Source organism: Triplophysa rosa, linkage group LG1 (assembly GCF_024868665.1).
Source record: "Triplophysa rosa linkage group LG1, Trosa_1v2, whole genome shotgun sequence".
NCBI classification, from domain to species: domain Eukaryota; kingdom Metazoa; phylum Chordata; class Actinopteri; order Cypriniformes; family Nemacheilidae; genus Triplophysa; species Triplophysa rosa.
In genome coordinates, this window is record NC_079890.1 from 6,117,909 (window position 1) to 6,135,509 (window position 17,601).

Sequence of the window (17,601 nt, forward strand, 5' to 3'; positions counted from 1 at the left end):
TACATTTAGACACAGTAATAGAAAGCTTGATCTCAAAAGATCAAACAGGTTTTGTCAGAGGTCGTAATTCTTTTAGCAATATCCAGAGATTATTAGGGGTAATCAACTCAGTTAAACCGGCTCAAAATCCTGTCCCTTAGGTAGTCATCTCTCTAGATGCTGAAAAAGCGTTTGACAGGGTGGAATAGAAATATTTATTCTCTATACTTGAAAGATTCGGTTTTGGAACAACTTTCTCTCGACAATAAGGTTATTATATTCTTCCCCCAAAGCATCTGTACTCACAAATAGGGTGAGTCCCTTCCTCTTTTAAGAGGTTCAAGACAAGGATGCCCTCTTAGTCCTTTACTTTTTACCTTAGCCATCCAACCCTTATCTATAGCGTTAAGAAGCTCACAGCATTTACTGGCATTAGATGTATGGGGCACAGAACATCGGGTATCCTTATATGCCGATGATATGCTGTTGTATATTTCAGATCCAATCTCAGGTATTCCACAGGTGATTAAGATATTGAACCAATTTGGAAATTTCTCGGGTTATAAATTGAACTTTTCGAAAAGTGTTTGCTTTCCTATGAATAAAAACCTAACAAACATAACCTATACAAAGAGAACTTTACACCCCTAATCGACAAGATAAAATTAGACTTCAAAAAATGGAATGTGCTGTTCCTTTCACTTGCAGGTAGAATTAACTTTGTAAAAATGAACATTTTACCAAGGCTCTTGTACTTGTTTCAATTTATCCCAATTTTCCTACCTAAATCCTTCTTTCAAAACTTAGACAGTTTGATATCATCATTTATATGGGCTGGACAAACACCTAGGATCTGGAAGGAATTTCTCCAAAGACAAAAAACTCAAGGTGGATTGGCACTTCCGAATTTTAGGTATTATTATTGGGCTGCAAATATTTCCAAAATACTTTATTGGCTTTAGAAACCTACAGACATATGGTGTACTTCAGAGGCTAATTCTTGTACTTCATTATCCCTTCCTGCTTCAGTATTATCTAAACTGCCACTTCGTATCTCATCGTATACTCAATGCCCAGTTGTAATAAATACTCTCAAGATTTGGTTTCAACTTAGACAATAGGCGCGTTTACATGTGCAGCTTTTTGTCATTCCGATTAAAATCATTCCGATTGAAAGATTTATTTGACTGTTTACATGAGATGCCATCTAATCCGGTATGTTGTTTACATGTGTGGGCGCTTTTAATCGGAATGATTTTGTGACATGCGCACAGTAGCATGTTCGCTGTTTGCCGCCTTTTATTCCTGTCAATATGGAGTTTCATGTTTTCTTATGCGCGCTATTTTTATGTAACGTTACAGTCTAGCTTTTAATTAAGCAACAACGTGAGTTTTTAGCCATACTGACGTTGGAAGGTGTTAGGAAAAGACGCGTGCAGGAAGGTGACCTTTTTGGCGGCTGTCCATTACTACGGACCATCTCAGTACTACCCCTCCCTCCTCAGAAAAACAGAAGCGTACGGATGAAGGTCCCTAGTAAAGACTGGTGGGAGCGGGTTGTATTTCTGGAAATTAGCGACCTGGAATGGAAGCTAAACTTTCGCATGAGTCGCAGGTCATTTCGTTTGTGTGGACTGGTAGAAGGATTTATGGCCCCAGAAGAAGAGACCTTCAGAGATCCCGTTCCCCTAATTATGCATGTCGCGATTGTTTTGTACAAACTTGGAAGCTGTTATGCATTTTAGCTTTGAAGTACACCGTCTTCAAAGTGTTCCACCGGTTTCGGATTTGTTCGATGGTATGAATTATATTAAGTTCCTTCAGTGTATTAAATAAATGTATTGTTTCAGCCAAACTCCAGTTTGTCTTTGTCGCCGCCACCATTTTGACGACCCCTGACCTCTTGACGTGATGACGAAGACGCAAAGTAATCGGTTTAAAGCGTTTATAGAAAGGTTTATGTGGAGACCGTCTGGTCACCCCTCGGAGAAAAAAAAACAAGACCCGCAAATCCGTGGCCACAGTTTTGTAATTCGTTCCCACAGTTTACAAAACCGTGCTCTCGGATTAATAAACTGTTCCCACGAGTTTACAATCCGTGCTCTCGGTTTTGTAAACCGTCCCCTCAGTTTTTGAAATCTGTACCCACAAATTCATAATCTGTGCACACGCTTTCGCAATCCATTCGCACAATTTTGCAAACTGTAGCCTACTCGCGGAATTTAAGCCTCTGTCAACAGAATAAGCTCCTTCCTACAGGAACATTAACGAATGTTGTATACTGTTTTATATATAAATTGTCCTAATGTGTTTACACACGAGCGCGTAGCGCATATAAAGCATGCGTTCATTGACGCGTTTCACTGGCATAAAGTTGGTTTGACATTAAACATTCGTGAATTTAGGGACCATCTCTAAAGTACACATTAAAATACCTTTTTCCAACTTCAAAAGCATTTAAAGGGAATGATTTATAGCCACAAAACTAACTGTACAGTGTTCATGTGTGTGTCAGCTATTATGCACAACTTTTAGATTATTGAGTATTACAATAAACCATCAAATCATATGCACATATTCCTATACGTATTGCTATTGAGCTTTAAATAATGGTATATTTGTGTATGAGACCATTATACACATAGGAATGTTTGCAAACAGCAACAACAGTACACAGAGACCATAACACAATAGAATACAGTACACAATGATTTAAATAAGGGCCTATGGGTATAAAAAATTAAGAAATACAATACAATAAACATAAGATAAAGATATAGAGAGTAAAGCTATGTATGTATGTAAATTTGCAAGTAAAAATAAGAATAGACTATTGTAGTACAAGGTATGTGCTATACTGTATACAGCAGAATGAATGAAATATAATTTACAGAAAAAGCTGTATAAAAATAGATAGTGTATTATCTGGAGGATATAATTAATATTGCACGTAATTATTATTGCACAGAGTTATTAATTGCATTTAACTGTTCAAGAGGTAGATGGCCTGGGGAAGAAGCTGTTTTTGTGTCTGGTTGTTTTGGTGCTCAGTAGTGCCGACCAGATGGCAGCATTGTGAAGAGCTGATGGCTTGGATGTGAGAGGTCCAGGGTGATTTTCTGAGCCCTTTTCCTCACTCTGGATGTATACAGTTCTTGGAGGGTGGGCAGGGGAGCACCAATGATCTTCTCAGCAGTCCCAACTGTTCTCTGTAGTCTTCTGATGTCTGACTTTGTGGCTGAGCCAAACCAGACAGTGATGGATGTGCAGAGGACAGACTCTATGACAGCTGAGTAAAACTGTTTTAATAGAGTTTGTGGTAGGTTGAACTTCTTCAGCTGATGTAAGAAGTACAACCTTTGCTGGGCTTTTTTAGCAATGGAGCCAATGTGATTGTCCCACTTCAGGTTCTGAGAGATGGTGGTGCCCAGGAACCTGAATGACTCCACTGCTGCCACAGTGCTGTATTATAATAAATATAAATAATCTAAAAGGTGTGCATTATATCTGACACACACATGAACACTGTACAGTTAGTCTTGTGGGTATAAGTCATTCCCTTTAAATGCCATTGAAGTTCACGAATATCAATGTTTAATGTCAAACCAACTTTATGCCAGTGAAACGCGTCAATGAACGCATGCTTTATATACGCCATGCGCTCTTGTGTAAGCACATTAGGACAATTTATATATAAAACAAACAGTATACAACATTCGTTAATGTTCCTGTAGGAAGAGCTTGTTCTGTTGACAGACAGAGGCTTCAATTGCGCGAGTAGGCTACAGTTTGCAAAACTGTGCGAACGGATTGCGAAAGCGTGGGCACAGATTATGAATTTGTGGGTACAGGTTTCAAAAACTGAGGGGACGGTTTACAAAACCGAGAGCACGGATTGTAAACTCGTGGGTACAGTTTATTAATCCGAGAGCACGGTTTTGTAAACTGGGGGAACGAATTACAAAACTGTGGCCACGGATTTGCGGGTCTTGTTTTTTTTTTCTCCGAGGGGTGACCAGACGGTCTCCGTAGGTTTATCCCACCCCTCTGAAACCGATTAGAATTTCATTCGGTTTGGGCATTTTTATTCCGATTGAGGTGTTTATATGGAGCATTTTCATTCGGATTGGACTTTTAAACCGATTAAAATGCTCCATGTAAACGCACCTATGGTTTTGGTTTCAAAGACTTCTCCATAGCCAGTCCTATATGCAAGATCCACCTATTCCTTCTAGCCAACCTGGACTCAATCTTCACTCAATGGCAACTGTTGGGCATTGTCAAATTTAGTGACCTCTTTATAGATGATGTTTTTGCTTCATTTTCCACTCTCTCCACAAAATATAATTTACCAAGAACACACTGCCACTGTCCAAAGTCACTGTCCCACGTATCCTTCCATTCCTCCCAGCACAGAATTAAATGCAATTTTAAAAATTCCCGTACATGCGAAAGGAGCAATTTCCAAGGTATATAACTCTTTAATGTCAATAAAAAATATTAACCTAGATAAGATCCGTGCAGAGTGGACAAAGGATTCGGCAATGGATATATCAGACGCAACCTGGAACAAGGCATTACTCAGAGTTAACGGGACAACTTCTTGTACTCGCTTATGTTTAATTCAATTTAAGATTCTTCACAGACTCCACTATAGTAAGGTTAAGTTGTCAAAGATATACGCAAATGTAAGGGACACATGTGAGCATTGCCACTCTGCTAAAGCAGACTTGGCTCATATGTTTTGGGCTTGCCCTAGACTGTTATAAATATATAACTATATTTAATATTTTGTCTGAGGCATATGCAAAGGATATCGGCCTAGTTTTGAAATGGCTGTTTTTGGAGTGTCTGAACAAGGCGTGGTCATGTCTAAAAACTGTGAAGATGCTTATGCTTTTGCATGCCTTTTGGCTCGGAGAAGGATTCTACTCGATTGGAAATCTAGTAAATCACCTTTAGTTTCACTTTGGCTTAGAGATGGGGTGTTGTTTTTGAAATGGGAGAAAATCAAAAATTCTCTGAGAGAATTTTAATTTGGTATGGTCTCCAATGATGTCGTATTTTGAAAAGGACGTAGATCTCCCATCAAACTAAAATTAAAAGTCAAATTTAAAGACATGTACACACTGAAACAGACAACATAATCAGGGCTCCTCATTGTCTACATTCCTCATTGACTGTATTGGCAGAATTTTTTTTTTGTCTTATGTTTTTGCTTATTCATTGTTGTTATTGTTTATTTTGTTGTTATTTATCCCTTTTTTATTTTTATTTTACTTTTTTTTGAGGAGGGAGGGGGGTATTGGGAGAAAATTTGTAAAATCATGAGGAGCATTAATAACATGCTGTGTTTGTAATATACTACTCTGTTCTTCCTCAATAAAAATACTATTTAAAACAAGTCAGAAACGTCTCTGCTGTGTCCCACTGCTGTCACCAGGCAACAGGAGCAGCAGGTGACCGAGACCTCGTTTTTAAGTCCGTGAGAAGGTTGCAGCCTTCGAATTGGGACACAGTTTCTATGTTTTTGTTACACAACATACATATTAATGTTTGTTCAGCAAAGTGTAGATTTACTGCACAACTACACTGAACAAAATTATAAACGCAACACTTTTGTTTTTGCCCCTATTTTTCATGAGCTGAACTCAAAGATCTAAGACTTTTTCTATGTACACAAAAGGCCTATTTCTCTCAAATATTGTTCACAAATCTGTCTAAATCTGTGTTAGTGAGCACTTCTCCTTTGCTGAGATAATCCATCCACCTCACAGGTGTGGCATATCAAGATGCTGATTAGACAGCATGATTATTGTGCCTTAGGCTGGCCACAATAAAAGGCCACTCTAAAATGTGCAGTTTTATCACACAGCACAATGCCAAAGATGTTGCAAGTTTTGAGGGAGCAAGCAATTGGCATGCTGACTGCAGGAATGTCCACCAGAGCTGTTGCTCGTGAATTGAATGTTCATTTATCTACCATAAGCCATCTCCAAAGGCGTTTCAGAGAATTTGGCAGTGCATACAACTGGCCTCACAACCGCAGATCACGTGTAACCACACCAACCCAGGACCTCCACATCCAGCATCTTCACCTCCAAGATCGTCTGAGACCAGCCACCCGCACAGCTGCTGCAACAATCGGTTTGCATAACCAAAGAATTTCTGTACAAACTGTCAGAAACCGTCTCAGGGAAGCTTATCTGCATGCTCGTCGTCCTCATCGGGGTCTCGACCTGACTGCAGTTCGTCGCTGTAACCGATTTGAGTGGGCAAATGCTCACATTCGATGGCGTCTGGCACTTTGGAGAGGTGTTCTCTTGACGGATGAATCCCGGTTTTCACTGTACAGGGCAGATGGCAGACAAGCGTGTATAGCATCGTGTGGGTGAGCCATAACCCAAACCCAGCCATTGAAGAGGAGTGGACCAACATTCCACAAGCCACAATCAACAACCTGATCGACTCTATGTAAAGGAGATGTGTTGCACTGCGTGAGGCAAATGGTGGTCACACCAGATACTGACTGGTTTTCAGACCTCCCAATACAGTAAAACTGCACATTTTAGAGTGGCCTTTTATTGTGGCCAGCCTAAGGCACACCTGTGCAATAATCATGCTGTCTAATCACAAATGATTACTTCAAAGATACAAGAAAAATTTTAAAATTGCGAAATCATTTAGACATCAATAATCGGCATATAAAACTCAACAATGGTGACAGTCAACAAAAGAAAACTTAATGTATGGTTGCTGGGTAACATCATAGTACAAAACTCATTCATGACTCCGAGCATACATTGCGTTTGATCTGTTTATCTGAATTAGATTGATGATAGTCACCATTGTTGAGGTTTGAGTGTTGATGTCTAAGTGTGTCAGTAAATCTTACTGTTTATTTTGTCACAGTATCCTTGTGTTTGGGAACCAGAACATTTAAATCAGTCATGGAAGATCAATTTCAACATTACTCACTATGGTTTCCCTTCTTTTAGACAGCTTGACACCTATGACAAAAAATAATCTACACTAACTTTACATTAAACATCTCTTTCTTTATTAATGCAGAAGTGTTTTAATTGAAATTCTATTGTATGCATTTAGGCACTTAGAGAGGAAATAGAAGTAGCCAAATGCAAATCAAGAGTCAGGAGCTCAACTAAAGCAACCACCGATCACAATAGTAGTGTATTGTTGAAGTTTCAAAGTTCCTTATCGCTACTTCACTCATACTGCATAGCAGGACGCTATGGGGAAAACTAATTTTCTCCAATGACTGAAGCTTTTAATAACGCAGAGAATACTGCACGGCCATTGGTTAGTGCAATGTAAAACTTTGGACCAATGGAAGCGAAGCCGCATGGACCTATGGCGATGGAGCCCGCTAAACTGGGCGGGGCTTATGGCTATATAAGCAGACACATCGCCGCAATGTCCTCAGATCTCTTCTCCTTCAGCGACGACTCTACCTTCGCTACTCGAGACTGATTGCTTCGCCGTCGAAAAGCCTTCGCAGTGGATTGGACCTCGCTGCTCAAGCGTTTTCGCTGTCTCCAGCAGCGCCGGTCTTTTCCCTGCCGCCATCCGGCGTTCTAAAAGAGCAAATTTTGAGCAAATTTCCTGTGCCGTTGTTTCAAATGCCGCGCCGTCCCTGTCACTCTTGTGGGGTCTTCCTACACACCGCTGACGGTCACGGCGAGTGCGTCTCATGCTTGGGGCAAACCCACGCTGAGGACGCATTCAAGGAGACGGAATGCTCTCACTGCGAGAGCATGAGTCTCTCCTCTCCGCGCTCACGGAGAGCTTTCTTTTCAGAAAGTGAATCCGCCCCTCGTGCCCTCCCGCTTTCTTACTCAAGACGTGAGAAAGAAGCAGCGGGGTAGAAGATCTAAACGCTCGGGGAAGAGCGGGCTCACGCCCCCACGGCATGCCTCGCCTTCTCCACAGAGAGAGATTTCACCGGTTTATTTCTCCCAGCCTGACCAGCGTCCCTTGGCCACCGCCAGTGATATGTTCTCGTTTGGCAGAAGCAAATTCGAGGAGGACGACAGCACGTCGTTAGCAGCTTCAGACATGGAGGAGCTGTCGGGCTCAGTGTTTGACCCCTCCCCCCTGCCATCTGCACAGTGAGCCCAAGCCTGGGGTGGGCTTTTTTGGTTTCTCACAAAGGCTGTGGAGGAGCTGGGTTTGGAGTGGTCTTCGCCAGAGGAACGTGCTCGCAGCTGCCTGAATGAGTGTTTCCTGCCGGGGCGCCCCAGGCCCCTCGTCAGCGAACTTCACCATTCTTCCCGGAAGTTCACGAGGAGCTTACCAGGTCATGACGCGCCTCCTACTCGGCTCGTCTACGACCTTCTTCTTCATCCGCTCTCACCTCGGTTGACGGCGTAGAGGATAAGGGTTACGAGAGGCTGCCTCCCCTCGATGAGTCTGTGGCAGCACATCTGTGTCCGCCCACGGTCGTTGGATGGACGGCGAAAGCGTCCCACCTGTCTACAGGACGGCTCTATTCCCTCAAGTGGTCTGTCTTTTCCGCCTGGTGTACAGCCTGCAGCACAGACTCTGAACCTGATCCTGTGACATATCACTGATACTGTCTTTCCTGCAAGAGTTGTTGGACAGGGGTCGTTCCCCTTCCATGCTCAAGGTCTATGTGGCAGCCATTTCGGCTTCCCATGCCCCCATAGCAGGCCAAACGGTGGGTAAGAACAACCTCGTTGTTCGTTTCTTGAAGGCCCCCTCACTGTTCCCACATGGGATCTGCCCACAGTATTGAGACCTCTGAAGAGCTCTCCCTTTGAGCCTTTTCAGCCATTTAACAGTCTGTAGACCTCCATTCCCTGACGCTTAAAACCGCTCTGCTTCTAGCTCTGGGATCGGTTAAACGCATGGGCGATTTACAGGCGCTCTCTATGAGCCCCTCCTGACTTGAATTTGGGCCTGAAGACTCTAGGGTGGTCCTCAAACCAAGGCATGGCTATGTACCTAAGGTGCTCTCTACACCGTTTAGAGCACAGGTAGTGACACTTTCTGCGCTCCCCTCCTCTGAGTAGGACCCGGAGCTGAACCTGCTCTGCCCCGTCAGAGCACTGAAGGTTTACATCGAGCATTTTGCCCCCTTCAGGCGGTCGGAACAGCTCTTTCAGTTTGCTTCGGTGACCGCACCAAGGGGTCCTCGGTCACGAAGCAGAGACTTTCTAAATGGATAGTTGAGGCTATTACGTTAGCATAATCTTCTGTGGGCCTTCAATGCCCCACGGGAGTTAGAGCCCACTCTACTAGAGGTGTCGCCTCTTCATGGGCATGGTCTACGGGTGTGTCCATAGCGGAGATTTGTGCGGTAGCCTGCTGGGCTTCGCCGTCCACATTCACCAGATTCTATAGTCTGGACGTCCCAGCCTTGCAGGCTCGGGGCCTCTCTGCTTAACGGGCTCACACTATGTAACGGTTGCTTTCCAACTGCACTGGCACCAAGAACACTGTCATTGGGACGATTAACTGGACTGGGAAACCTCTTAGCTTGGCCCCTTCTGCTACCGCAGAGCTCCCCTGCTCCATACTTAGCCCCCAAGCCCTGGCTCCGGTGTAAACTTGCGTTATCATTCCTCTTGTAGCACAGCAGGATTATATTTTTTCCCCATAGTGTCCTGCTATGCAGTACGAGTGAAGTATCGGTAGAAAACGTCCCCCTGAGATATGGGAACAAGTACTGCGTTCCTAGCTGTGCTTACAAGCTGCAGCTGGTCTTCACTTCAGTTGAAGTAACCTGAAGACACTGCGGCGATGTGTCTGCTTATATAACCATAAGCCCCACCCAGTTTGGCGGGCTCCATCGCCATAGGTCCATGCAGCTTCGCTTCCATTGGTTCAAAGTTTTACTTTGCACTAACCAATGGCCTTGCAGTATTCACTGCATTATTAAAAGCTTCAGTCATTGGAGAAAAGGAGTTTTCCCCATAGCGTCCTGCCATGCAGTACTCGTTCCCGTATCTCAGGGAACCGAGGTTACGTTAGTAACATTTTACATTTTCCAACATTAATTGCAGGGCCAAAAGTGATATTGATTCAATGAATCACCTGCTCTCTTGCTATCAGTAAGATTTGTTTGGAATGAAAGCATCATCTGTGTCAAAATGGTTTTATTGGCCTAAAGCTGATTTTTAGGAAAAATTTACAGTACCTTTCTATAATGATATTATTCAAAGACAATGCTATAAATGGCAAGTGCATGCAACCCTTCTTTCATATGTTATGTTGTGGCTTATGCTTGTATTTGCTTCATGGTGTTACACATCAACCAAACGTTTTCATAGAGTTGTCAAACCCGACCAATTTGAGGCAGATTTACCACACAAATCCTTTGTCAAAAATAAAAAGTGAAAAAGCAGTCAGGCTTAAAATGTGTTTGCTTTTTGTGCAGGAGAAGGAGGACAAGGTGTTGCTGCAAGCAGAGGTGCAGAGTCTCAGGCAGAACAACCAGCGGTTGCAGGAAGAGTCCCAGAGCACTGTGGCACGTCTCATCAAAGTCACAGAGCTACTCTGCAATGTCAACAAGCCGTGCTAGCAGAGAAGAGTAATCCATGGCAGCAAGACCTACATTCAAGTAAACATCGGAAGACTAATGCAAATGTTATGCATCAAACCTAACAACAACATTGGCAAGCCCTATGAATAATATGATCAGTATATCTTAATTTGTATATAATTTAAACCAGAAACATTTCTCTTTTAGCATCTTTGTGGCACCAAAGCCCTTTAGAATATGTTTAGTTTAGCTGCCTATGTAAAACAGGGGATAGTAGGATTTGGTTACTTTTTGTGTGCATAGCTAAAAAAGCAACCATTTGTTAATTTCCAAGTTTGACTCAAGTTGCTCTGATTGATAGTGTACCTTTTTGTAACGATAGTGTACCTCTCTGGTACGTACTAGTAGGGCAACAAGTTTGGGGACTAAAGGGGTACCAAACATTATTTTCCGTATAACTTTTGAAATAATACGCAATACAACTGGATAAATTACATAGTCAGTTTCATATAATTTAAATTCAAATGACTTGTAAAGCCAGTTTGATTTAACTTTTTAAAGTTAAAGCTAAAGTTTTTAACTTGAATTTTTTGTTGCATACTATTCATAGGTTCACTATTGTCACAAATCAGTTTACTTATGCTGTAATTTGTTGGCTATAGTCATAAGTATTGCCGAATTTTCTGCAAGAGAATGTGAGATGTTTGTGATTGTTAATAATGGAAAAATTGTCTTTGAAAATGTAACATTGTTCTTTTGTTTCACACATGAGGGATGCCTGATTTAGTGTTTAGAAGTGTTTGAGAGATAAGCCAGATGTGTGTTCTTTGTTTAGACACAAATTGAGTATTACTTACTGTATTGCAAGATGTCTTTTTTCTATCTATTGCACCACAATGTATAATAATTACTCCAATGTGATCCTTAAAGGTTCACTGATAATGACAAAAAAATGTGAAAAAATGTGAAATGTGAAAAATTTGGTACGATATACAGTATAAACCTAAAACTGCATTTTACAAACACAAGGAAAGCAAAGCAAAATGTTAAATAATCTTATTTAGCGATACTGTATGTTGTGTTTTTACCTTAAAATGTTTAATTTAATTTTAGAGTTACTGTGATAACTTGTTACCAGCAGATTCTGATGTATTATTAAAATATAAATCTATATCTTTATCACTCTCTGTAAAGAAATGTGGAGTCAAAATAAGTGTTACTGTAATGTCTGTAAATTTACATCCAGGTGGCTTGATGAATTAACAGCAGCAATGCTATTTTATTGCAGCAGACAGAAAGTCAAGGAGACTGATGCAGGTTTTATGCAATGCATTTTTCCGGGTGAACATAGTAAAATAGCTCCCTTAAAGGTTTGTCTGCTGTTCATTCGTCTGCGAGACAGTGTTGTAGACTGTAGGAAGTTGTGAAAGCATGTTAGTAAACAAAACAATGTCCATCTCTGTGTATTCATGAAAATGTAGTACTGTTACTTATAAAACATCTAGATGCCATTATAGTAGATATATTTTAACTTGAAATGTGAACAAAGACAAGACATTAGGCCAGGACATGTTCTTCCCTACTGGAATAATAACAACTTCTGATGGCTTTTAAATATTATATTTTTCTCTGGGTTTGTGAAAGAAATGAAAATAATTGGAAACTAACAGACAGAGGACTTACACAGATGGCTACTTTGTGTTACATGTTTCCATCATGTTGTCTGTAGTTTACTACTCAGTTTATGTTAGCTAATGCATTTACTAATAATAACAAATACAACGTTATTGAAAAGTGTTACCAAGATCTTTTATTATTATGTGTGGGTCAGGGGTGTGGGCGCAAGTTTCGTCATTACCAGCAATGCTCAACAATTCAGGTGTTTCCCAGAACCGTTGTTCCAATACATTTTTGCAATGTGCTAGCTTGTGTTATTGAAACTACAGCCCGGGACCTGTGGTTCGAAGCATGTAGTTTTCAATATCATTAATTTGGCTGCTGCTTGGGTGTCTTCATCTTTTCAGAGTGGTATGTCTTATGAAAAGTAATAGGAAAAAGTAATAGGACACTCTTATGTCCTATTACTTTTGAAGACTTCACCATTCACTTTCAAATATTTGGATAATGTTAGTTGTGTTGCTTAAAAACTAAAAAAAAAGTGAAAGTGACCTATTAGTCAGATATGGAGATCCATACCCGAAATGTGACCTTAATATAACAGTATTTCTACAATACAATAATAAATTTCAAAAGTTATCTTTACTATACACTCACACCAGTGCAGCAAGGTAACGTGTCATATATGTAATGTCAAAAATGCAAATGGATCATTCTTACAGAACCATTGAAAAACGCTGGCAGTAATGATTCTAAATATAAAGAGTTTTAGGTAAAAACTGTAAAAACTGAACAGAGAAAAAATGAGTACAAATGGTAAAACCTAAAAATGTTAAGTTGGACCAATTTAAATTTCCTAGGTAAAAAAACAAAAAAATTATGCGTTGGATCAACTTAAAAAAAATCCAAATGGTAAAACCTAAAAATGTAAAGTTGGTTCAATTTAAATTTCACAGCTGACAAAAGTGTAAAAAATGATCAGTTGGATCAACTTAAAAAATTACTTCAATTGGTAACACTTAGAAAAATTAAGTTGGTCCAACTTAAATTTCCTTATCTACGAAAAGTCACCATCATGGTGATCAGTGTTTCCTTGAGTTGAGCTCTTGACCCCTGACTTTCATATTCAAATTTGTTTGCCACTGTGTGTTAAAAGCTCATTTGTTACTTTAAAATCTGTGTTTTTAAAGTATATTGTTATGGCAATGAACTGGTGTTGGTTGTTAAAATACTTATCATCCTGTAGTTTGATTCAATGATCTCACCAAGATTGCATGCTGTGTTGCTAAAAGAACATTATAGTGGAAAGGAATTATGCATTTTGATGTTTAAAATGATTTGTGAAAACTGGACACAAATATAATCGAAAACAAATTTTAAATGAGTTAAGATGCACACAGACATCAGGAATCGGTGTATTAATCTTAACAATGGTGACAATCAACAGACTAATTCAGATAAACAGATCAACTGAAATGCATGCTGGGAATCATGAATGAGTTTCGTACTATGATGTTACCCAGCATGCATTGCAGCATGAAGCTTTCGTTTATTGATTGTCACCATGGTTGAGATTCATGCACTGATTCTTGATGTCTGTGTGAATCTAAACTCTTCAGAAATTTAAGATTAACTTTGCATCCTGTTTTCACGAATCATTTTATACGTCAAAATGCAAGCAAATTCCCTTCTACTACAATGTTCTTTCAGCAGCACAGCATGCGATCTAAACGAGATCAGTGAATCAAACTACTGAATGACGTACATTCGAACAACCAACATTAGTCAATAAAATCTTCATTTGCATTGCCACAACAAATATACTTTAAAATCGGTGTGTTTTTAAAGTACTTTAAACACACAGTAGCAAACAAATTTATAAAAGAAAGTCAAGGGTCAAGAGCTCAACTCAAGGAAACACTGATCACCATGATGGTGACTTTTCATAGATAAAGAAATTTAAGTTGGACCAACTTAATTTTTCTAAGTGTTACCAATTGAAGTAATTTTTTAAGTTGATCCAACTGATCATTTTTTACACTTTTGTCAGCTTTGAAATTTAAATTGATCCAACTTTACATTTTTAGGTTTTACCATTTGGAATATTTTTTTTAAAGTTGATCCAACTCATAATTTTTTACAGTTTTTTTACCTGGGAAATTTAAATTGGTAAAACTTAACATTTTTAGGTTTTACCATTTGTACTCATTTTTTTAAGTTGATCCAACTGTTCAATTCTTACAGTGATAGGGCTGCACGATAAATCACAATTCCCATTAAAATTGTGCTTAAATCGATCTGCCTAGTGCAATTATGAAATTGGCAATTTTGTTTTTATGCGCAGCTTGTTGGTGAAGCACCGCTCTTTGATCAGTATATAAAACGCTGCTCCATCTAAAAGCACTGTGAGTTTGATTGAGTGGCTTATAACGTGCATTTGAAAAAGCAACACCCCTCAAACATCATTATTAATATATCTTGTTATCGTGAAAATACCTGGAAGGCTTGAAGAGCAGTGATAGAAAGATGACATTTAGAAAGATAGGAAGATGGCATTTCTTGGTTATACCTGTGTTGTGGTACTTCTTTTGCAGCGCACATTTGGAGTTTGTGCACGAGTGCGCCCTCTGGCTTTTAGATACAGCTGCATTTAACCTTACTTCACTGACAAAATGTGCATAAAAAATCCCAGCCAACCGCCAAATCGCGTGTGGTTTATTTTCGATAAACTGTGAAGCCCTAAGTTAGGGTATACACATAAAACATATAATAAAATGTTTTCGATCTAAATAGTTCTTTCTCCACCCCCTGAGTAACGTCATCACTACATCTTTATGTCTTAAAATGGTTCAAATGATGGATCTCTGACAGAGTTACTATGGTTTCGGGAATAATACATCAAACTACAGCAGTGAGTTATGCTGTTGTATGGGAAACGCACTCCAGATTGAGCCATGTTCTTTAACCTACATCATTTAAGGGCAGTTGTGGCCTAATGGTTAGAGAGTCGGACTCGCAACCAGATGGTTGCTGGTTTGATTCTCAGGGCCGGCGGGTAACGACTGAGGTGCCCCTGAGCAAGGCACCTTACCCCTACTAGCTCCCTGGGTGCTGCAGTGATAGCTGCCCACTGCTCCGGGTGTATGTGTGTTCAATACTTGCTGTGCGTGTGTTCACTACTCTCTGGATGGGTTAAAAGCAGAGGTCACATTTTGGGTATGGGTCACCATATCTGACTAATAGGTCAGCACGTTTTTCAGCACGTTTTTTTGCTTTAAAATCACATGTATTTTGAAGGAACAAGTTGTATTGTCAGACTAACTCCTACCTTTTTATGGTATGGTATTTTTATGGAGACATAAATGCTTCTCACTGTATAGTAAGCCTTACCATTTCATTAGCATATTTATGATACAATTCAGTTTTACTTGTTTACTGTCATGTTTTTTACATGCACCAAAACATTTATAAGACTTTAAAAGTACAGTTTGCTTACTATAATCAAGCAACAAAAATTCCAGTAAACTAAGCCATGCAAATCAGAAAAACCTATTAAATGGCACTTAAAACAAATTTGAAACTATGTACTTGCATGAAATATGTGAGGGAATTGTTGATTTGTGTATTTGCAGACTGTACATTTAAAAGCTTTTTACAAACTAGTTGAGCTCTCCTAAGAAATAAAAATAAAAAATGAATTGCTTTTTAGATCATCTTTCTATATAGATTTATGATAAAGCTTAGTCCTGGTTATTCTACACTGATCATTTTTGTCAAGGACTGTTCTTACTTGCCAAATCTGCCTAAACATGTCATAAATCATTGGATCTACAACAGAGTTTGTATCATCAGTTAACATACATTTTTTATGTGACAGTATAACCTGTTTAAAAAGAGTAATTGTTGACTGGCATACCACTTACCTACACACTATGCATACTGATCTGTAACCTTCAGGAAGCGTTACAAACGCTGTCCAGTCAACACAACAAAGAAAAGGATTTGTGGTCATTAGAGCTATTTGTTTATTTATTTATCTGGGTTTGATTAAGTATTAATCAATTGTGAGAACCAGGTGGATTATGGCAATAAAATCTGAACTGTGTCTAAAGCTTGTCCAACATTTCTCTGTGTCGAACATAGTTCATAAAATATATACATTTTTGGTAAACACAATATGATGACCAAAACCAAGTGTCTGAGAAATATGCGATTATCAATGTTTACACAAAATGAAATTATTACATCAACATGGGCAGTATTCCAGAAAGCAGGTTATGTGGCATACCCAGGTAAATTAGCTGATAACCAACTTTCAGTTCCAAAAACGGAGACAACTTTGTGGCTACACTAAAAAAAATCCTTTAAAACATCATGGCAAAGTGTTTTTCCACAATTCTTAGTGTGTGATATAATTCAATTCTCCCAATAAAACTATTTTTGAACGGAAATTTCGAATATTCACTTACATGAGTAAAAAAGCAATAATTACATTTACTGGAGTTTGCAACTCATTAAACAAAAACAGTTAAGCGTTGCTGCGCATCAGGTGCGTGACCAGCTTTAGTGCTTTTAAACAAAAAAAACTGCAGCATAACATAACTCACTGCTTGACCTTGACTTAAACACAGACTTCGCCCTTCAGCATAGTGGTGACCAAAATCAAACGACTGTTAAAAAACAAAAAAAATTGTTTTATATAGAAAAACTGACAGATCCCTGTAAAAAAAACGTGATTTTTTTCCAGAAGCAGGCGCGCCAGAAAAATTCTGTAAAATATGGAAAATACTTGTAAACAACTTTGCAGTTTAAAACTTCTTGGAAGATTCTTGTGTTTTCTACAATGCTTAGCTGTGTGTAAACTTATTTCATTTGAGTCTACTAGAAAGAGTGTTTCTTAATCTAAAATTAAAATATGCACTGTGTAAAATGTTTTTACTTCCGCCATCTAGTGGTTTTATACTATGCAAAACAGAACATTAACTCGTCTCCATCTATCAGTCTGCTGCCATTTCTATTTCAAAAGAAACGCCTGTTTTTATACATACAAACACTGGGTTCACGTGATGTCACACAGCGGTGCGGCCGCCATTTGTAGGACCGTACAGCAACTTGCATCTAGCCGTGATAACAGCAAATCTCAAAGAAACGGATTCATGTTTTACAATATCCTCGTAGTACGGACCCTGTAAGGTCCCTGTTGGAGGAAAAAAAACATGCCCTGCAAATCCGTGGCCACAGTTTTGTTATTCGTTCCCTCGGTTAATTTCTGAAATCTGTAACGTTACCCACAAATTCATAAACTGTGCTCACACTGTTGATTCCTTACAAATGTAATCAAATGTTTACTAGTTTGTTTGGGATGTTTCTGTAAAAATACCTTATTCATTTACTTTGCTGAAAGTTATAAAATTTTTTTAACACACTTCAATGTAAAATCTAATATCAACAATAAAATCAAGAAAAGTAATAAATAGGCG

General features: G+C 39.3%; 1 protein-coding gene across 5 annotated transcripts in view; it reads left to right on the forward strand.

The window, feature by feature from the left end:
* Positions 1 to 12,927, forward strand: part of zmp:0000001168 (signal-induced proliferation-associated protein 1) — a 77,972-nt gene extending 65,045 nt beyond the window's left edge. For 2 of the 5 annotated variants that reach the window (XR_008964976.1, XR_008964978.1), the window contains exon 17: positions 10,400 to 10,513. Coding sequence is in view for 2 of the 5 variants with exons in the window: in XM_057360960.1 (XP_057216943.1) it covers positions 10,400 to 10,543 (144 nt within the window). In the remaining 3 variants the exon portion in view is untranslated. Of the gene's footprint in view, positions 1 to 10,399 lie in introns of all 5 variants that reach the window. The other 3 variants (XR_008964973.1, XM_057360960.1, XM_057360787.1) reach the window with 3 other exon arrangements.
* The last annotated feature ends 4,674 nt before the right edge of the window (positions 12,928 to 17,601 follow it).